A 22,379-nucleotide genomic window follows, 5' to 3' on the forward strand; every position below is an offset into this window, starting at 1 on the left:
CTCACCGTGTGCTCGTGCTCGTCGGCGCGGGCACGCAGCGGCAGACACAGGAGGAGGAGCAGCGCGGCGGCCGCGCAGAGCTGCAGCCCGGGCGCCGCCATCTCGGGCCTCGGCGTCCCCGCGCACGCAGCAGGCCCCGCCGCGGAGCCGGCCCGCGCCCCGCCGCCAACGCCGACCTGCGACGCTACTTCCGCTCCGCCCGGCCACGTCATCCGGCCGCACGCCGGAAGCGCGGCGCCTACGGCGGCCGCCAGGAGCCGAGCCGAGCGGTGGGGCGCTGCGCGGGGGTCCCGGCCGCCGCCCGGGAGTACGGGCGGAGCCCGGCCTCGGCGGGCGGGTCGGTGGCTGCGGGCGGGAGCAAAAGGCGGGCAGTCGGGACCCGAAATGCCCAGACAGTGCCGGCGTTTGAGACACCGCGGCCTTCAGCACGAGCGCGGTGAAGCCCGAGTTGTTTTTTTTTTAATTGGCGGATTTGTTTTGTAATTGATAAAATCATAACGTACTGATCAATTCAGAAGAAGGTGACCCAGGGCGGTGTGCAAGTACCCTCGGAAACAAGCGGCCGCCTTTTCTGCAACGCTGGTCCAAGCAGAAGAAATTCACGAACGATGAAGTGCCGACAGCCACACCGGCCCGAGGGGCAGGTACTGAGGCGGCAAAGCGGCACCCAGGCGGAACGAATGGTAAGTTTGCTGTCAGTACCGCCTAAGATAAAGCCTGCAACCCCGTGTGTGACCTTGGAACTACCTCAAGCTACAAGTCCAAAGTAAAAAAACCAAACCAAACAAAACCCCCAAGCCAAAAAGCTCTCGGTATTAAGCATTCATTGATCAGACAACTCTTAAACTGAACAAATACAGAAACAATTTTCAGAGGCTATCAGGCATAATATTTAAAAAAAAGGGGGGGGGGGGGCACTACACCATCATCCCAAATATCGCACAAGCCAACAGAGAAGTAAGACAGTGAAGGACAGGAGTTGAACGCAGGAGCTGCTCCATGCTGTTAAATGCCATCCATGCTTTGTAGGAATGATGCAAAAACAGACTTCCCTGTTTACCACTGACCACACCTACACTAAAAGCTTTTCCCCTTGTGGTCTTCCACATTCAGTCTACCTTCCCTGAACGTATTTTAGCAAGCTACATTTATATGAAGCCTTTTCCTGATAGTACGTTCACAATCTCCTATTTCAGTAGAAACAATGTCCCTGCAGAGATACTTGTCAAAACCCATTCAAAACCCTTGTTTATATTAAAAAAAAAAAAAAAAAAAAAAAAGGAAAAACCTAGACAGCTTTGATAACACCATATGTTTCTTTCTAGTAGTCGCATCTCAGTCCAAAACAGAGTAGCTTACCCTTGGGAGACAGAGAGAGGAGGCTTCGGCATCTTTGGTTTATTCAGTACTTAAGTCTCTCAGTCAACAACAGGGCCAGCCAGAGCCATCTGCTGCAGCGGGTTTTGTGAAGCACACTGTACAAAAAGCAAACACTTTCCCCAGGCCGGCCAGCTGCCACCTGAGCTTGGATTGGTTGATGCCCCTACAGGTGGCCAGGCCATTTAGTTTTTATCAGCAATTTTATTATCTGTTCAGTCCTTGAGTTCTAACGTTTGACGGAAACACACTTCATTCCCACTCTCCCCCTCAAGCATATTCTTGAGTAACCAACAATCTGGTTGTATGCAGTTTTCTTCTCTGGTCTCTTCTGTGCTTCAGTTTCAGTGCACTTCTCGTCTTGGGTGGAAGCAATACACACCACAGGCTCACCAGCACAAATGGAATCTACAGATACAAGGACTCCATACGTTGAGCTGTAAGAGGCTTAAAGCAACTAACTGAAACCAAACCAATGTGGAACGTGCATTTTGGCAGCTAAGAAGGTGCATCTCTGCTGGCCTGCGAGAGACTTGAAAGTCATGCCTGCATCCCAATTGTTTACCTGCATTTAACAGTGAAGCTGTTTTAGTGCTGTTCCTTTTCTCCTTCATAGGGTGATAGTTTTGCTGTGATTACTGGTCAGTGAGATCCCCAACTAATTCAAAAGTTACAAAGGGACAGTAAGACAGGAATGCCTGAGACTACACCTGGAGCTTTGATTTCCCCCCCTTATCCAGTGCAGAAGGCGCCTGACCAGACTACATTTATAGTTATTTCTCAGCTCCACCTGTCCCAGCTCACCTCTCCTCCAAACTAGAGCCCCACTAGCATTTGTTTTTGTACGATAGGTCAAGTCAGACTAAGGAAGTATCTAAGCTGCAAACAGGAGAGGGACTGAAAGGCTAGTTAGGAGCTACTTTTCAGCAATTCAGATATAAACAGTCTCACTGCAGTACTAGCAATAAAAATCAAGTTCACAGTCATGTTACTAGGATTGTGCAAAGGCAAATGCTCAGATACAGTTCAGATAAACCCTCCCCACAGAAGACATTTGGCTATTGCATGCAGGGGATGCAGAATTAAAAATTAGCTGGGGAAGATAGATCCCTGGGCTGCTTCAGTCCAACAGCTTTGAGAGGAAATCTTCTGCATAACACACTTTCATATTTTGCTCTTCCCTTCCTGCCTTGTTACAGTCTTCCCCACATCCTACATTTCTACCTTATGTTGTGCCTGGCAGATGTGGAAGCAGATAAATTCCGCTTATCACATCACAGCTCCAAGCTCTGGAGCACAGCTGCAGCCAGCACTAAGAACATGGGGAACTTTTAAGCAAAGCGAGGGAGCTGTGTGCAAACCAAAGCATGTGTGACAGCTGAAGACAACCAAACTGTTGAATTTCCTCTTTTAGTTTATTTCTTTTATTCCTGTTTCCCTCACTTATCCATGCTACCATTTTCCTCATTTCAGCACCAAAACCTCCTTCCCTGCTTCCAATTTGACAAGATAGTGCTGGGAACCTTGTTCTGTTCCAAGAAGAGCAGAGGAAGGCAACTCCCACCTCACCATTCCCCTGGCTACTGTGAACAAAGAGCAAACTGTCAGTGAGAGCCTGTAGTGTCAAGAGTTACTGGAGAAGGCACTGAGGTCCTTTAAAAAAGAAAAAAAAAAAAAAAAAAAAGAAGAGAAAAAAAGATAAAAAGGTCACCGCTGTAGCTATAGGCCTGCAGCACAACACCTGCATCCCTCTGTCATCAAAAGGAGAGACTATATGAACTGTATTTAGAGTCACACCCTATGAGTTTAATGTGTAGATGATATTTAGCTTATGCCTATACCCCTGAGAGCAGCAGGGGCTTCTCCACCTTCATTCAGTGCTGGCTGAGTCACAGTTGCCATCTGTCACTCCCATAGCTCCGCACATTGGCTTTGCCACCCTGCAAGAGAAAGGAGCTACAACTCTATCACCTGCTCTCTTACAGATTAAGGGGAGCTTACATGACCAGACAGAAGCTTTACATTTCCTACCTGTACCTGAGGGATCACCTAACACAGATGTATCTATGTCTCTCTCAGGGCTGGAAGAGGGGGAATGGCTTGAAAACCAAGTCCGTAATGATCCTTAATTGTCTACCCTGAACGTTATCTCACAGAATTCCCATCTGCATCACTCATGGACAACCAGAGCCCCCATGGGCCAGGATATGCACAGAAGATCGCAAGGCCTGGAAGGGGGAAAAAAAAACCAACCAACCAACCAACCATACACCAAAACAGTTCACTTCCATCATTCAAGTCCCTTGAGATGAGGAATCAAATTAATTTCTGCTTTACATGCTTTCTACATTTGGAACACAAAGAGCCAAACCAGGAAGTTCTCCTTAAGTTTGTAAGCCCTCAGGCAGAAAAAAGGCTGGATACAGCTGTTGCACATTCACATTGCTACAAAGGAAGAGTAGAGCAAGCAGAGTCCAGCCCCCAGGCTGCGTCTTTCCACTGCAGCAGGCTAACTACACGGCTGGTATTTGTGAGGTGTGTGCATTTATAATTGGAGACTTGCTATGCTATTCCAGAGCATTAAGTGAAACGCCTTCGTACTGCTTCTACAATGAACACATGTAAGACATACAGAACACAGCATTGCTGCCAATTCCTTCCTCTAATTTGAGAGGTCAGTCATGTGGTTTCAAGTAACAACATACCCAAAAAAGGTTTAAGTACAGTTGTTTTGTGATACAGGAGGTCCCTTACCAGCTGCCTTGGGAATTTTCATGGTACACACAACACCTTGTTAATGTCTGTCCTTTTCAGGGAGGGAAGAGGAAAGGGAAAGGTGTTTTCAAGGCTGTATGCAAAATACATTCTTGAATAAAGACAACTTCTCATCCTCTCATGGTTTAATGATTGCTGGAAGGAGATTCTACACCTTCTGAAAGGTCAGTATGTCTGTACCCAAAATGTTACACCAAACAGCAGTACATTGACCTGCTCCTGCTGTAGTGAGTGTTCTTCAAACAAAGTCTTCGAACAACTTTCTTTACTTTTTCAAGCATGTTTTCAAGTAAAGCCCTTGTAGGTTGTATCTAGGGTTTTGATAACAATGCTTATCAGGATTTAGTTTCTAAAAGGACATATGTTCTTTCTTGGCCAAAGGGAAACTTCGTGTTAGTGCAGGACTGCGAAGACACACGAGTGTTCTCCTTCTCAACCATGATACTTTTTCTTGAAGTCCCGAAGAACCAAAATTCTTCCAAGCAAAAAAGTTATAGAAGGCCAAGAAGTCTTGGTGAAGCTCATGGGAAAAGTCACCAGAGCTTTAGGGAGGAAGAAGGAGAAGAAAACATTTGGCTCCCCCTTATAAATAATTTAAGGCAACCCAAAAATATCTGTACAAACACACATACAAACAGAAAAATCTCATATTCCACAGATGTTGAGAGATTCAGCGACCTCTTGGGGGCACAGGTGGAGGATAAAAGCCTTCACAGCTTACAGGCCTATAAAAAGACAGAGTATACAAATGAATTTTAAAAAATAGTAGAGAACAGGGTTCTGGAACAACACATTGCATGCAATAACATCATATCTAAGAATACTGTACAAGCAATAGACATACAAGAAGAAAATCAGGCTATAAGTGATTCAGTGACAGAGCAGATGCCAAGGTGCCAGAGCCCTGTTCCTGTCCAAGTTATTTCTTCTGTTCTTCAGCTGCAGTTACTCCACTATTACTGGAAAGAGATGATATAATACTTGGTTGGAGTAAAACTTTGATAGTATAGTAGCTTTCTCCTGAAAATTAGATGAAGAGCAATAGGAAGAGATCAAAAGATTCCAAATATTTTTAAACTAACTACAGATAAATTCCAGCTATATTCTTGCCAGAGCCAAGCCAACATAGAGAACTTACTGCACCCACACATTAGTAATTACTATTTTAACAGTTAGAGAATTTTATTAGCATCTGTACTTAGATAAGCCTCTGGGGCCTGGACTTCATAGACTTGCACTGGTTGGACTAAAGGAATGTTTACAAGTTACTTAAGTTTGTGGTGGTCTGATCAAATCAAGGCAAAACCCCTCAACACCTTTTCTAAAACCAGTGCAGTTCTTACTTTGAGGCCAATCACACATGTAAACAAGTGCGCTTTGGAGAGATCTGAAATTTGTAAAAAGAAAAAAAAGTCCAAGGGAATGCCAAAAGGGAATTCCCTCTGCACTACACTTTGTATCTTCCAAGAGGATCTTCTCAGGAGGATCAGGTACTAAATCTCTGCCAGAGGCAGGATGCTACTCCACCTGGCAATGTCTCATGGCAAGCACTGTGTGCTTCAATAGTGCTGTCCCTTGCAGCGTGTGCACCGCAATAACAGCGCTGTCATAGGCATGTTACTGACTAGGAAACCAATTCCACCAAGTATTACAGATGAGAAACAAGGATCTCACGATTCCTAACTGTGTGTGTTTATAAATAATAGTCTGGTAGATTTTGTTGAAAGACAGATTCACTTCCTGCCTTGCTTTCTGCCCAAGGCTTCCATATTGCTTCACTGAAAGCGCATGCTTGAGCTGCATTTTAGCTTTACCTGCTTGCACCTCGAGGAGGCACTCTGGGAGGCCTTTCTGGGAAAGGCAGCCTCTCTGCTTGGTGGGCTACTGGGCTGCGGCTTCTAGTTGTTTCTGGGACCTCGTTGTCCTACAAAATGAAGAAAAGAGGTTACAGACCAGCAGAATTTGGTTCTTGTTAGCTTCACAACAGAAGTGGCTACATTTTGCCATTTCTGCGAATGCATTGCCATCCCTGAGCTCCTTTTCTTTTGCATGAAAACAAAGCCACGTACTTAAGAACAGTGGACCAGTATATAGCAGAGGTGAGAGCTTACCTCACTGTCCCCTTCCATCCCACTGCTGACACTCAATATGCTCCGAGTGCTGGAGCGGTTACTTGCACTACCTGGAGTAAAAGCAAGAGAAAACAAACTGATTATTAAATCCTGGTGATTTAACTGCAAATCACTAACTCAGGACTCCTTCTAACCTCATGTTTACCTCTTGCACACATAATTTAATGCTCATTTAGATTAATTTATTTCCACTGTTATTTTTCACATGTTCAGGATCCAAACAATGGCACTTCATATAACACAGACCACAGGGCCAAACCATTCAGCTTTACTTTCTTTCTAGCCTATTTCTGCCCTATGTAGGTCCAGGTTCTGGTTAAATACTCACAACCATAATCTAACTGAAAGGATCCAGTGCTGGTATCAGCTGGCAAGTCAGGTAAATATTTTCATAAGTGTTATACACCCAACATTTATGTGTTTTTAAATTATCAGTCCCCATGTCCTTAACAATGGCATGGAGGTAGATGGCTCTGAGCACTGTCACACATTCAGTCCTGGAGTAAGTGACTGCTTGAGAGGTTATTGTTCCCAATAGCTGTTCACCACCTCCTCTCACAACAATCCTTACTCATCACAGGAATGTTTCCTAGTCCATTTCAAAGCTAAAAATGACAAGTTTGTTCAAACAACCTTCAGCAACCATTTATGCAAACCCATTTAACTTGCATGGACTCAGAGTAGGGAATGTTTTTGCAATCAGTCATGCCATTTCTGAAGGGCACAGCCACTCACAAACATATCCTACGGTGCTGTGGCTGGTTTCAGTCATAAATACATAATGTTCTATATGGCTGTGCAATACTGGGACACTAAACCCTATTGTTCAGAAACCTATACATTGAAATGGAGGCTAGAGAGGTTTTCTCATAAGATGCAGTCCCTCCCTAGCCTTGGTGAGGTAACTCTCATCATCAGCTGGTACAAACAGCAGCACTTAAGAGTGCTAAATACTGTGTTAGAGTCCATTCTCACAATCATGCCATGGGAAAGAGAGCCAAGCTGCACACAGTGAACTCTACAGGCTCGTTAACATCTCTCTCACAACTGCTTACAAGCAAGTTACTGGCTCAGTCAGCTGCCTCTGGCACCTACTCTGGATGTGTGCCAGCTATATCTTGCCAAGAGCCACAAAGGTAGTAACCTCATTGGGACTCAGTTTTCATTTCAAAGGACCAAAATGATCTTAATGATTTCTGCAAGAATTGCTCAGTCTGTGGTAACAGTAAGAATGCAGGGATTTAATTTGCACAAATTAAACCTAATAAAAACCAAAAATAATAAAAATGTGCAGACTGTCCAAGTCACTCAAGAGGTCCCACAGTAACCAGTGAAAAATGCTGTCTTTTATCTCCAACAATTGAGGAAACGACATGTAGAGACTGGTTCCCAGCCTGCAATATAACTGTGCCCTTAGACCAGAAAAGCACACTGCCTGCTGAGAGTCACAGCAAGGGAGCATTCTTTATTCTAAGAGAGCAGCTGCCATCTACTTTTAAGAACTGAAGATGGGTGATATGCCTTCCCTGAGAAGGCTCAAGGGAATCTTTCACTCAGCTTTCAGCTTCTCCTGCAGAAATGCAGACACAAGATGCCCAAACCACTTGAGGTACCTGGAGTTGCTTTTACAGTTTTGAGAACAGCCAGCCTTGAGGCATGCAGGGTTTGGGGTGGCAGTGTCAGTACTGGGATTCAGGAATAGAAGTCCTGTCCCCTGAGCTGACTCCAGAGTCAGGCTGGGGAATTGTTTTCCATCCAGCTTTCCTGTAGAGAGGGTGATACTCAGGGTTTGCTTACTTGTTGTGCTGGATGTGCTTTCTGTTTTCCAGTCGCCTCGCTTTAACTCCTTTTTTGGTGGGAAAATGTTTTTCCTGGGGGTGTATTCATATATTCCACATTCTGGTTTCCCTAAAGTATTATAAGAATGTCGAATGGGTACTGTAATTTCCAAATCTGGAAGGGAAAATGAACAGCTCAGAAGGGCCTATGCAAGTATAGCCTCTGAGAGACAGCTTTGCACACAAGAACAAAGTTAAACGCAATCACGTAAGGATGATCATAACTGTACGTGAATGAATCAAGATTCACTCCACAGATGTGGGCATCCTTTCCTCAGTCTGGAAAACTGAGGAGTAAAGCAACTTCCCTATGTTTTAGCCAAGAAGCACATAGATGTGAATATTAAAATATCACATAACTACAATACACACGGTGACATTTCTGCCTGAAAAGCCTATTAATATTGTTAGCTGCTTCTTTACCACGGAATGTCAGGATCAGACTGTTACCTGCACTTTTGTCTTTTTTTTGCTTCTCCATTTGCCTCCTGGTTATGCTGTCTCGTAGACGTTTCAGATTTTCCTAGAAACATCACAAGATGTTCTTTTCAGGGCTTTGAATAAAGGAGGATATGCAGCATTCTGACAATACCAATATTATATTTCAAGCTAACTTTGCAACCAAGCTGTTACAAAGCCTGCTACACCTGGCTGAAGTCCAAACCGTGTCAACAGGTTTTAATCTATTCCCTTCAGAAATCCATGTGTGCCTTTCAGAAGCCAAGTTTTTTCAGGTGTTCACGTGTATGGTAAGATCAAGTTCACAGAGTCACTGGCAGCTGCAGATAAGCAGCATGTTTGGTTTAGAACTCCCTCTATTTTCTGTTTCCACTGTGACACTGGCACAGAAACAAGACCCACAGTCATGTAACTGCACAGTCCTTTCTGTACTAATGAACCGATAATTCTGACTGCAGGGACTGAGGAGGCTGCCACGCATCCCAGAGTGTGAGGGACAATTCAGAAAGAATTCAGGATGTCCCCACTGAAGCAAGAGGGGACACCTGGAAATGTAACTGGGAGCAAAGTCTCTTCATCATTGTGCAGCAGCATACTGTACCTTACAGTAAGGGAAGAGCGGGGGGGGTAATACTTTTCCAGCAGGGAAATATGTACAGATGTAAGAGAAGGAAACCCCAAATAGGTGGAAAAGCAGACAGAGCAATTGCTGTACCATGAGGCAAGATGTGGAGCAGAGAGTTCAAAAGCTGCTCATGGGATGGAACACAGAGCATGCCACTTTATCTCTGCTATAGACATTTACTAAAGTAGCACAGTGTTCTTTATTGACAGAAGAAGGGATTCCTCTGACTGTTTCTGGGTAGAGAGGACCCTTCCAAGTGACAATCAGGAGGATTTGTTCTGACGACTCCCAAAACAGCATCACACACCAGAGACCAGCACCTCAAGTGTGAGAACAGACTGCTGCAGCATGAACAAAGGGTTCCAAAAGAAGCAGGCAGTGGTTTTAAAGATGGAGCCCCACTCTAACTTGAGAATGTGAATTTTAAAACTATGACTGCTAGTTCCACCAAACATTATGTTGCTGCTGCCAACATAATGACTTCCTCATTCAGCTAAGCCACCCAAACACTGTGCTTTAACTAATCACTGTTGCTAGACCTTGCCCAGCTGCAACAACAGGTAGCCCTGGAGCCACCAAATACCCAGGGAAGGATCCAACCATCTACAAAATAGGACTTTAAAGCCAATGCACTATCCAGGACACTGAGTCTTCACTGATCTGAAATGGATGATAACTGACAAGCTAAATGTTCATCACAGAAGTCCCCTGCCAGCAGGTAGGTGCTAGGTGACCTTTAGAAAGGTAATTTAGCCAACTGGATTTGGCCCAGTTCCTAGTGTACAGACCTCCAAAAACTAGCAATACTACTGAAAGTTAAACAGATCTGTAAAACAGCAACCTTCTTGCTGCTGCATGGGAACAGCCCTCTGTGCCAGAAGAGAACTCTGGTAGCTGGGGGACTGTGTTAGCAGTCTTCTTGCTCCAACCAGGAAATAAATGTACCCACACTGAACAGCTTGTGATATAGACCTAGAGAGACAGCTGTATTTCTTAAACAGTGGAATAAACCTGTACCTGCTGGAAACGGAATGATTCTGATCTCTTTTTCTGGTTCAGTTGCCACTCCTTAAAATGAAGTACAGCTTCATCAACGGTGAGTATGCCCATTTTCACTTGCTCCTGTAACGTAATCAGCTGCCGTTGACCTGGGGTTTTCATTCCAGCAAATGGATCATATATGCTTGATTGAGACAGGTCCCTTACAGGCCTGACTATTGTCTCTGAAGAGAGAACACCACCAAAAATATTATTGAACTTGTGGCATCTGCCTTCCTCACTGAATACAAAGAAACTCAAGCACCCTTGATATAGCAGAGATGCAAAAAAATCAATATTACAGACTGAAAGTTTCCCTTGACCAGAAGAGGGTTTCGTCCTTATGCCATCCTGCTATTTGTCAGGGCTAAGAGCCCAGCTGAGAGGTAGCCTTGTATACAAATACATCCCAGGGATAATCTCTGTTCTTAACATAATTTAAGTGAACAGCACAAAATGTAGTCCTTAAAGTGCTCTGCTTCCTCACTGCAAAAACATCTCTCTCCTCTGCAATCCACAAAACAGAGCTTTCACCTCGGCAGTCACAAAGCTAGACTCTTCCTAGGTAAGCTGTGCAGTGTAACTCCGGAAACAGAAAGGTGAAAACTCATCCTACTGATGCTGGCTCTTTGTAACTCATTTCCAACATAAAGAGGAGTTCCCAACATGTGAGATAAAAGCTCAGACGTGGTTCCTGGCACTCTGATAGTGCACAGGATAAGAGGTGAAAGAATAAGGGCACAGTTTATGAAGTGCAGAGATCAATGGCAAGTAGTTCACTGAAGGTTAAATCCCAGGAAATAATGATCAACAGGCAGTAGCTATATCCAGAAGATCAAAAGTGGGACATCGACTCCATGAAGTAATATGAGTCACAGCATAAAAAAGGACTTCAATGATCATGATGATCCTGACTGAGGATAAACATTAAGACAGGGGATATGTACACTAAGTGATAAAAGGATACCCCCCTCACAGTCTGCAGTTATAAAAAGTTTCCAGTGTCACATAAGGTCAGAAAGGTTGGATCATTCATATAAGTCTATTATCTCCAGAGCCCTATAAAACAGACCATTCTGTCACATTTCACACAAATGAAGCTACCTCAGCAGATTTGCTTTTGGATTACTGGAAATATTTTCAGGGTGAACTTCTGACTTACCTTTCTTAACCCTTCCTCTAGGGACATAGAGATTCTCAGGTCTTTGAGCTTTCTGTGCAAAAACTGTAAAACAAACACTCTTTAGATACTGAAATGCATCTCATGGAGACAGAAGTAGCAAGGATGAATATGGGCAGCATACACAATTCTGCACTGCCTTACAACTTCTGCTACCCTACTAAGTCCAGTGAAGAAACAAGATAAGGAGTTGTACAGTAGAACTCCCCTTCTATTGACCTCAAAGAATTTAGCTCAGCCACCTCTAAGAGAAATCTGGACATGCTTTCCTCACAGTCCAGAGTCCTGTTGTGGGGTGAAGGAGGAGTCACTGAAATTGCTCTCCCACACATTACCGTAGTTCTTGTTAGAATGTTTGTGAAATATGACCAAGATTTCCAAAACTGCCTAGCAAACTAGGAGGCACAATTTTCTTCAATTTCAATTAAACACCAGCTCAGATGGAAGTATTGAGGCATAGAATCATATCCTATACAAATGCTATTGAATCAATGATACCATTACAGAGCAGCAATTAACAGCTTGATTGTGTCCTTATAATATCAGGATCTTTCCTATTTAGTTGGATTTGTTCATACCATTTGGGAGTAATCTGTTGTCCTACTGCTTTAATTAAGAGCAAGATTAGGCCAAGACCTCAGGATACAACATCCCCACATTTTCAGAGTAGGCAGAAGATGAAAAACAGATTTGAAATTGGATCCCAAAAGTAATCCAGCTCCAGAGCCAAATAATCCAGGGGTCTCAAAAATGTGTAGATTTTCTTGGCGTTTATTTGGCAACTGGAGCCCACCTCAAGGCCATTCTACAGTTGACTAGTCTACAGTTTAGGTCCTGGTACCCTACTCACTTTTGGAGATGTACAGCTCATTGTCTGGCTGTGGAGAGCTGGATTCTGGTCTTGGAACAGGAACTGGAGGTCTGCTAGCCATTTCCTGTGGAAAAGTATCTTGTTCCACTGAGTAGTATACATCTTCACCATACTGCTGGTAAACTCTTTCCTCCGAATCTGGCGCATCCATGCTACTGCCTACAACAGAGTAGAGTCTGTAAGAAAAACAACCTGGCCTCTTCACTGAACACTGGATCCCTCCACATGCACTATGTACCACATTCTTACCAAGCTTGCCACTTCACAGGCAAAAAAATCCAGTTTTGCAGTGACTTAAAGTGCCAAAGACAGGACTTGATAAAGTCATTAACATCTAGTAGCATGTAAGTGTTTGCCACTAAGCCTGTACTATCTGTTTTGGTGAAGAAACCATAGTGGAAAATCTCATAACTGTTTTTAAGAACTTGAGGAACAGTTAGTTCAATTAATTCCAGTTAATTAGCATATTATAACAGTTAACAAATCAAATGGAGCACTGGTTTCCAAAAGCTACTTGTGGTGGTCTACAAAGTACTACAGAGAATTATTCCTTTGTCTGAAATGAGCATTTACCATCAGCTGACAATATATTTGATCTCAGAACAATGCGTCTCAGAGGGACCTGGGTATGCATGTCTGTACTTAACAAGTCCAGCTACTATTATACCACCTCATCATCCCCATTCTATTCTCACTCCGAACATGACTGCAAAATCATCAAACGCTATCATACTCGATTTAAAACCTAGTTTCCCTCTGTTTGCATGCTAGCAAAAAGAATTAAGAGCCCCTGGACTAACTCCCTACTCTGTTACCAAGTCACAAATGAATACCCCAACCACTGGACTGACCTTCCTTTAGGGATGTTGTAACACTTAGTTGAGTCAATGCAATGGCACTGCCAGAGCATCTGTGAAGGCAGGGGAAACAGAAGAAGATGCTAAGAGCCCCAGACTTAATCTTGCTCTGAGTCCAGCTGGGCCACCCACAAAAAGTAAGCATGTATCCCATGGAACCTGGTGAGTCAGGAAAAGGTTTGGACAACCCAATCATGCTCAGTGAAGATATCATGGATCTAATGTCTGGCTTTGGTCAGAGAAGGCAGAGGGAGCACTGAAGATGCAGAGCGTAGATCAGGTTTGGGAGCCAGGAGTTCTTTTCCTCTTTCCAGGCTACTGTTCCTAATGGATGGACTTTTGAATAAAGCATCTACATTAAAATTAATCACTAGCTTGTGCTGCTATACTTTACACTCAGCCCCTGCCCATGAGGGGAGCATGCACCCATGTCAGGACACCAGAATTAACTCCCATCACTAAGATAAGGACAGAAGACAGCCATTCCTGAAGAGATACCAGCTGTGTGCTTCCACTCACTGGTAGGTAGGGACTGGAACTAGGAACCACTCCTCCTCTTTGGTAAGAAACTAACTGCTTTTGTGAAATCACCTCACGAGCTGATTTTTCTGTTGTGTCTCATTTGTACCCACTAAGGCAAAGCTGTCCATGTCTAACAGTGTGGACTAGCTCCTATTCATAACAGATCAAGGAGAAATCTCAAGTTCTATTTAATTGCTTTAACTGTGCTACTGCCATCCCTCTTTTCAAACAGGTCTCACCTTCTAAAAACTTGCGGAGCATTGAGTCTTTTGTAGTTAGAGAAACTTCATCTCCAGCAACTGGAGTGTCTGGTTTGGACTGAAGCATCTCTACATCTGAAAAAAATCAGAAAGATGAACCTGTTGATTATGCCCTTAAACATGTAGAACAATGTAATATAATATAATAAAATTATGTGATATTTCTGACTGGACTTTTGGTTTATGGTGAAAATCAAAGAGGAAGCCAGGCAACTGACCAGACACTTGCCTCAAAAAAGGCTCCTAAGTTGCTGTTCCATACAGTCTGCACCAATATTTGCCAGCTGCCTGATAGTTATGCTTGAGGGTGACTAACATTGCTTGAGAAGTTCTGACAAGGCTCCAAGTAGGTGCTAAGGATTAGCTATTACTGAGAGTGTGTGGGCCAGGTGAAGGTTTTGGTCTCTGCACAGTGCTCATGAGAGGCCAGACTGAGTGGAAACTCTGTGACTTGGCAAAATAAGACATTAAGGGCAATTTGCCCGTGACACAGAAGATAGTATTTGTTTTGTTTATTGGATAAAAGTCAAAACAGCTGGCTGAGTTAATTAGCTGGACTGGAGGGTGTTTAGAGGGTCAGATGATAATTGAGACTGAGAAAGGAGTGACAGCAAACAATAAAGTACTTCGTTAAGTCAGTGTTTTGACATGAAGAATTCTGATTTTAAAAAAAAGGGTCAACCTCATCATAACCCTAAAACTAATCCTAAAACTGAAATAAAGTGTTAGGTAACCATGCTCCTAATAATATTAAAACCAAGAGTAGTATAAATGAACTGTTGAGGTTTATTGATATATGTGAATCGCTGAGGCACATTGTGAAAATCTATTACTATGTAAACTAGATGGCTTAGGTTACATGAGAGAATATGAAACAGTTCTCTATAAATGTCTTTTTAATATTTGCTGACCTTTCTTATTTTTTTCCTGCAAAGCTGAGGAGATTATGAGAAAGGGATGAGAATATGCTAGCAAGATTTTGCTTTGCTAGAATGTTGTGGGGGTTTTTTTTAAACAATAATTGTCAAAGGACCCACTGACAGTCATGTGAATGCACCCAACCCAGCTTTAACCTTACAGGAATACCTCCAGCATAGCCAGAGCAATGCTGCATGCTATGTGGACTAACTATATCAGCAGCTTCGCAACAGCTCTGCAGTCCATGCCAAGCTGCATGCTGCTGGAGCTAATCTGCTCACCACCAACCTAGTATAAAGTTCACTTAAGTATGGCTGCACTGCATGGAAGAACAGATTTGACATTTGAGCATCCTAAAGAATCAGCACTACAAACCTGTATTTTTCTGTAGAGCGATTTTTCCACCTTGCAGCCACCTCGATTATTTTTAATGTAGCTTTTAGAAATGAACCTGTAGCAAATACAGGCCCAGAGGAAAGCCACTACTTTATGTATTTCAGGGCAGAACAGAATGTGACAGATGTGCAAAGTTCCTTTTGTTCTCTGTGGAGGGAATAGTACTTTCCCAGTTTTGACTGTGCTCTGCAGGATTACTAAAACAGCAGTGCAACAGGATACTGCAGCGTTTGTTTTCTATCACATAGTCAATGTAGTTAAATTCATCAGCTAATTAGTTCTCCTTAGAAGACATGATTGCCATCTCGCTACCCTCTTGCACATGGGCCTGTCTTGCATACAGATGAGACCTAACATCTCACCCATGTGCCAAAATTGAAGAGAAGTTCTCTACTTCATCACTGACGCCTCCTGTTCCACTTGCTGCAGTGGCTAGTGAGACAGAAGTGACAAGAAGGTGGCGCACACAAACTTTGGGTATCACAGGAAAGGTCCCCAGATTTTCCTGAGGCTATTGGGGAAAGTTGGTCTGAAGAGTTAGCAGGAAGAGGGTTAAGTAGTTCCTATATGTCAGAATCTAGTAACTAAAATATATTTATTCAAAGAGTTTCAGTTTCCCTTCGGAGGGTTTAAGGCTTCAGAAAGGAGCTCAACCAACCTGTGAACAGACAGGCATACAGAAGACAAGTTATGACCTACAGACCCTTCACAACAGCTAAAATATCCATGCGTGGGCACCCTTTAGAAAGTAACAACCCCCTTTAAAGATTTGCAAACAACAGAAGCCAGGTATTCCTGTGCATGAAGCAAGCTACCTCTTTACAGACACCAGTCCTTTATTATGCAAGACAAAGGCTACAACGTGTTGGCATAAATCACAACTCAGAACTTTATAAGCAGTTATATTTTTGTGCACAATTCTCTCAGTTTGTTCAAGGATGACAAGGAGGCTGCTGTTTCTTGCATTAACTACAGAAAAAATAAAATTCAATGCAGACAGTGTTGAAAGCTTGGTCTCAAGACAATAAAATGGTAGAGGAAGGGGAGGATATGCAAGAGAGTAGAATAAGGGCATAACAACTTATATGTGAACGAACATCTACTCTTTAGATGTTGGAGGTCTGCAAATTACAGGACAACAGATTTTAGTCAGCTGAAAAGTTTCTAGGATAAAAGATTAAACCTCTGCATGAAACTCACACTATCTAGGGTCTGAGTGTCCTCACAGTTCATAAATATGGAAACAGTGCTAAGAGTCCAGACTTGTTGCCACCAGCCCTTGGCCACTGCCACTGTTCTGACCTTGGACAGAGGAAATACAGCCTAATTCTTTCCCCAAGTAAAACAGCATAATAACACATACACAAACCAGGCAGTTTAATCTTCACACAAACAAAACAGCTTTTCAGCACTTTCAAGAGTCCTTGCTCTCAGAGTCCCTCCTGCATACAACTCCAGCCTACTCAAAATACTCTGTTTTGCAAAAATCAGCAGGAGTTGCTGGTGAAAGAAGAGCAGAAAGAGCAAAGCACTTTATCTGATGCTGTAGTTCATACTACCAGACTGATATGATGGAGGTAACTCTCCCTTTTTGCTATTCAGCTGCTGTTTGTTACAGTGTGTGAGTGACTCAGCTAAATGACATTTACCTGCAACCTGTACCAACCTGGAGCATATTGTGGAAAACTGTGTTTGACTTTACAGGTATCTGAAAAGCGTAATAAGAGGGAAGTGTTCTTCTGAAGCGGGAACAATTAGATTAATCATAAGAAATTAAATAAGGCACTTCAATCTCATTATTAAAGAACAGCAAACAAGGTAACAGTAGGAGCTAGTTAAGTTCCCACTGATTTGTTAGGAGTACTTTATGATCTACACTGCTCAGGGCATTAAGACCTACCTGGGAGAGAATGCTCTCCTCCAGCAGAAGAGGAGGCAATGTTCTGTAGATTAACAAAACCTTTTCCTTTTTTTTTTTTTTTTTTAATTCCATCATTTATCTCAAAACTTAAAGGGACAACTAGCAACTCAACACAGGTGTGTGCAACTCATGCAGCATCAGCTTAAGTAAAATTGGGCCCTTGCACAGCTTCTGCACTTTCTCTGTAAATGGCTCCCCAGGACCAAAGGCAGGGAGGAAAAAACAACACATAAAAATGCATTGAAAAATCAGAATTGGGATAAAGAATACGAGAACTAACAGAACACTCCAGTATTCAAGTATTTGCTACTACTTTTAACTCATTACAATGGCTCCAGTCCTGTGTTACCTTATTCTCAAACCAGTTCCTGCCAGACAAATTGACCCTGTGGTATCTAACCTTCCTTTGATCAGTCTCTGAAGAACTGTGGTGGAAGAACATCTTTATCACAATAAATGGGCATGCTGCCACAGTATGGCTACACTTAAAATAGCCCAGGTATTGTCCTCTACACCACAGCCATAACTACTCACTTAAGGGCTACTCTGACCTGGAGAAAGTACCTCAGTAGAATTGATTATGATTTCCTAGGGAGTTTTTCATCCTCGCAAACTTTTAAGTCAGTACGAAAGTTTGAAGCCTTATTTGTGATGGCAGTTCTAAACCAGCCAGCATTCCCACTAACTTCAGTGAGGGTTTGCCTGTGTGCTGGTATTCTAAATAATATTGAAATACCTTCACTTTGAGACAACCAATCTAAGCATCGAGCATTGTGATATAGAGAACGAACTGCTAATTGCTTAATGATTGTCCCTCTGTAACTTTACATACCAAAGACTAGTGCTCGTCAAGGATTAAGCCTGTCAGAGACTGGTACTTGGGAGTGATGAGCAAGAAGGAACCATGAACAATCACAAAACTTAATTAAATGTTTGATAAATTTACGATCTTGTCGAGAAGGCTCAAGTAGAGGCCTTGCTTGAATAGACAGGGCCAGAAAAGATAAGAACTCCTGCCTTTGTTCTCGTCCTTGTAGATAATTTAGCTTAAACTAACCATATGGTTTTTACACCACTACTGAGAACTTAGATAATAAGAACACTAACGAGCAGTGATGTATTAAAACATGTAAAAGACCATACTGCGCAGAATCACCTGAGAAGGGTCAAATAGCGGACGAGTGAGGAAGACTATGGAAGACCACCGGAGGACTCCTGAAGACCACCAGAGACCTTCAATGCGCCTGTGTAAAGGACATTTGCATATGCTAATAGTTTCCCGGAAAACTAATGAATATGTATAACATTTCTCGGAAATCTAGTGAATATGTATATAGAACATGTATTTAACCTGCACAATTAGACCTGACGGTGTGCACGATAGGTGGAGCGATCCCCTGTGCATCCAGCGCTGCCAATAAAGAATACCTACTTAATACTTAATCAAACTATTGAGTCAATTTCTTTGAATCAATTGTGCCAATTTAACCTTACCTGTTACAAGAGAGGTAAATTTTAAGCACTGTTCAGACAAGCTGTAAATATTCTTCAGGCAAAGACTAACAGACTACATAAGAAAAACAGATTTTCAGTAGAAGACTCCTGAGTGAAAGGTAACATTGTGTGCAGGAGCAATAGGCTGGGAGAACCCCAGAAGAAGCAGGAAGCACACTCACATTCCCTGTTGAGGTATTACAGATAAGCCATATATAGCATCTCGCCAATGAGGAAAACATTTTAAAACACAGACTCATTTGGCTCTGCTTTTCAGCAAAGGAATCATAAGTACCTACTTTAGGAACAGCCTGGGTTTTTACCTTTCTAGACCTACTAGCCCTGCAGAGCCTGCAGCACATTTGCACACCAGTAGAACTTTCTGGTGCTGATCGCAGAGACCTCTGTCACCCTGCTGATGCAGCTGTGCTCGCAGAAGATTCCCCTAAAGGACATATGCCTGCTGGGCCTTTGCTGCTGAGGAGGCTTAAGGAAAGCCGCCTGACTTCGGCTTCAAATGCACAACCTCTCCCATCCCATGGCAACTTTTCCTAGTTCTTCATCTCCATGTCTGTCACCCAAGCAGCCTCTGTTTTGTGTATTCATCCAAAACACCAGCCAAACTCCCTCCTGAGATCTGTCAATCAGAGTAAGTGAGGGCAGGAAAATCTGTGTACTTGAACTGTTTAACTTAATGTGGCTTGTTTGACAGAAACAGGCAAGGGGACATGCACACAAGCAACTGAGACAGGAGACTGAGGGAGGTGGTGATCTTCAGTAGGGAAGAAGAAACAAGCATCTTTAAACAATTAGTTCTTCCACCAACACTCTGCAGGGCTGACGAGTTTTCTTGACAGGAAGCAATTCTCACCTAAATCTGAACAAATGAGAATATTTTCAGAAAGGCTTTTCAGAGTCCAGTTCAAAAGTTGTAAATTACGGGGAGCTTGATTTGCATGCACAAAAGAAAGGCATATCCCCTGCATAGCTTCTGGGAGATCTGGACATTTCAGGGGTGGAAGAAAACAAGCTGGGCTTTGTTATTTTAAGCAGGGGTTTTGCCCCTCCGCAGACTTAGTCAATCAACCCCATTCAGAGGTGCACTGATTGCAGGCAGAGCTTCCAAACATCTAGAAACTCTCACCCCCATTGTTGCGAACAACAGCAGCTTTGTTCCTTAGGAATCCAACCAGCCTTACTGCTTATCTCCACCTGAAGGCAGAACAATCCTGGTTTTGGTAGCAAAACTATCCCTGCAGCAGCCAAACAAAACATTGCAGAGAAGAGTTTATGATTTCAGGCAGAGAATTGACCAAATCTTCTGGAATCCTTAATCAACACAAATGTGTTTTATAACATCGTTTAATTTAAAAGAGGAGAAAATCAGCCAAGGACAGATAAAGTGTGTAAGCTAAAGTGTTTCAGTAAGAAAGCTTTTCCCCTGAGGCAGCACACTTAAAACTGCAGGAACACTGGAAGTCCTTATGCAGGTACTTAAACTATAGCAAGCTAAATTCTCTGCTCATCATGGGAATCATAAAATATATCGGTGGGATGAAGCCAGACCAAATAGGCAGATAACTAGGAATACCAAATTTACAACTGCTTAACATAGGTGCTTAACTTGATATTCGCAATCAGACTCACTGAATATTAATGGAATGGTGAAAAAGTTAAACATCTGCATATTTATCAGAATTAGCTCTATATTTTTAGCAATAAACTAAGTGGATTAGAATAATGATTTTTCAATTATAATCTTTTCAGTACACGTATTTCTAGATGTTCACTTTCTTTTGTTCTCAAGCTGTTGAGGTAGAAGGTCAGCTCTTGTTTTTCAGTTTCCCAGTCATCAGTAAAATCACATCTTGCATAGTGTTCTTTTCCCACAGTGTCTGTAAGTCAGAGTGTCCCTACCTCCCTGGATCTCAGGAGGGAGAAGTAGGACATGGTAGAAAATTTGGTCTCTTCCAAATGCTAATTCACTTGCTCAGGGTTTAGTGAGTCCTCAAAGCACCGAGGAAACTGCTCTTGAGACGGGGAACCAAAGAAACCTTAGCAGATATAGTAGATATATGAATGTGGATAAGAATTGTTTAATAATTATCTAGCTTATAATGAAGTTAAAGAAGTTTCAGTAGAGGTAGACATGGCCCAAGGGGATGAGAAGTGATGTTTAACGCTTGCATTGTTGAGGCTGGCTGGGACAGGAGATAGTCCCTGATAAGAAGCAGCAGTGGCTCCAAGAACCAGCCAAGACCGACCTTGTGATTTGGACAAATGCCAAGGGACAACTGAGTCTGCGCAGGGACAGAAGGTTAAGAGTTCACCGTGAAGAAGACATACAGCCTTCATCTTCACGACCACCAGACGACCACCATAAGGAGGCACTGCGCAAGCACAGTTGAGAGGAGACTATGGAAATGACTTCCTAGAGCTAATTTTAATATGAAGCGGGGATAGGTAATGCCTATGTATAGGCGTATTGCAAAACTCTATGTATATGTAACACTTGACTGTATAAATTTAAAGTGAACTGCCAAATCAGGTGCGCACGACTTTGGTGGGACTACCCCCCGTGCTGCCCAGCGCTGAATGAACATACCTACTTTACAATCTCACCGATTGTGGAGTCTGTTTTCCGCACGTCACTTGTACGCTGGCAATCAAAGAAAGGTTTAGAGCAATTTTATCAGCCAGCCAACATCAGAAACAGAGCATGGTCTCCTTGTGGTGAGAGCAGGAAAGCTATAACCAGCCCTGAACTCTGAAACTCAACTGAGGTGCTACTATGTATAAGAGAAATGGATCAGCTTAGGCCTCTTGGACAGAGGGTCTGAGCAACCTGATCTAGTTGAAGATGTCTCCCCTCACTCATGGGGTTGGACTAGATGACCTTTAGAGGTCCCTTCCAATGCAAACCACCCTACAATTCTGTGATTCTATGAATATACATACAGAGATCTTCTGGGGCACCAGGGACAAATCCAGCCATGGATTCATAAAGCTCTTCATCGGAGCCAGGATTCAAGGAACATTTCATTAACAGATCAGTGGACAGATGGGCCATGGACTCATAAACAGACTCATCCTCCTCGCCTTGCATCAGCTCTTCCTTAATGTGACTCTTCAGCATATCTGCAGTTTCCTGGAGAGGAAGGAGGGCAAGAAAAAAACCCATATGTTCAAGTCTCATTTAAATAAAGAATCTGGAGAATCAAAGCAAGCAAAATATATCTCACTCTCCCATTGCTGATGGAAAAAACCTTCTAAAAGCAGCCCATTCCCAAAGACTAAGGCTTCTCAAAGGAATTAAATCCCCACTACAGCTGTCTGGGCCCAGCCTTCAAGATCTATGTTGAACAGGTAACGAATGTGAAAAGTTGGTGCTGACACATTCTGAATAGCCATTACAGCTCACTCCCTCAATTTCATGTCCTACCTGATCTCTGCAAACTCCTCAAACATAAGTAAAGCTCAGTCTAAAAATACAAATGCTCGTCATATAATGTTTTGGGGTAAGCGTAGCTGACCATAAAGGGGAAAGCTTGCCACATGTGGAGCACTTATAAGAAAGCAAAGTTTTAGCTTTGGTGTAGATTCAGTTTCAGTTTCTTGGCCTTAGCAGCAGCACATAACACCCAGAGTGGGAGTACACAGACCCTTTTCTGTGAGACTAACAGGAAACCTCACAGCAGGCAGCTGTTCATGTAATA

The 22,379-nt window shown here is 43.0% G+C and overlaps 2 protein-coding genes across 5 annotated transcripts in view; both read right to left on the reverse strand.

The window, feature by feature from the left end:
* The window catches only part of TM9SF3 (transmembrane 9 superfamily member 3), a 48,275-nt gene extending 48,048 nt beyond the window's left edge, over positions 1 to 227 (reverse strand). Inside the window, exon 1 of the mRNA XM_069796453.1 lies at positions 6 to 227. Coding sequence (XP_069652554.1) covers positions 6 to 212 — 207 coding nt within the window. The 5' untranslated portion in view covers positions 213 to 227. The remainder of the gene's footprint in view (positions 1 to 5) is intronic.
* A 4,032-nt stretch (positions 228 to 4,259) lies between these two features.
* Positions 4,260 to 22,379, reverse strand: part of PIK3AP1 (phosphoinositide-3-kinase adaptor protein 1) — a 51,193-nt gene continuing 33,073 nt past the window's right edge. For all 4 annotated transcript variants that reach the window (XM_069796451.1, XM_069796452.1, XM_069796449.1 and 1 more), the window contains 10 exons: positions 21,622 to 21,811; positions 13,914 to 14,009; positions 12,275 to 12,454; positions 11,407 to 11,469; positions 10,224 to 10,429; positions 8,573 to 8,645; positions 8,082 to 8,237; positions 6,264 to 6,334; positions 5,967 to 6,076; positions 4,260 to 4,877 (listed from right to left, as the gene is read on the reverse strand). In XM_069796451.1, coding sequence (XP_069652552.1) covers positions 4,823 to 4,877; positions 5,967 to 6,076; positions 6,264 to 6,334; positions 8,082 to 8,237; positions 8,573 to 8,645; positions 10,224 to 10,429; positions 11,407 to 11,469; positions 12,275 to 12,454; positions 13,914 to 14,009; positions 21,622 to 21,811 — 1,200 coding nt within the window. In that variant the 3' untranslated portion in view covers positions 4,260 to 4,822. The remainder of the gene's footprint in view (positions 4,878 to 5,966; positions 6,077 to 6,263; positions 6,335 to 8,081; positions 8,238 to 8,572; positions 8,646 to 10,223; positions 10,430 to 11,406; positions 11,470 to 12,274; positions 12,455 to 13,913; positions 14,010 to 21,621; positions 21,812 to 22,379) is intronic.

The sequence above is a fragment of the Haliaeetus albicilla genome, chromosome 11 (assembly GCF_947461875.1).
Source record: "Haliaeetus albicilla chromosome 11, bHalAlb1.1, whole genome shotgun sequence".
Taxonomy (NCBI): domain Eukaryota; kingdom Metazoa; phylum Chordata; class Aves; order Accipitriformes; family Accipitridae; genus Haliaeetus; species Haliaeetus albicilla.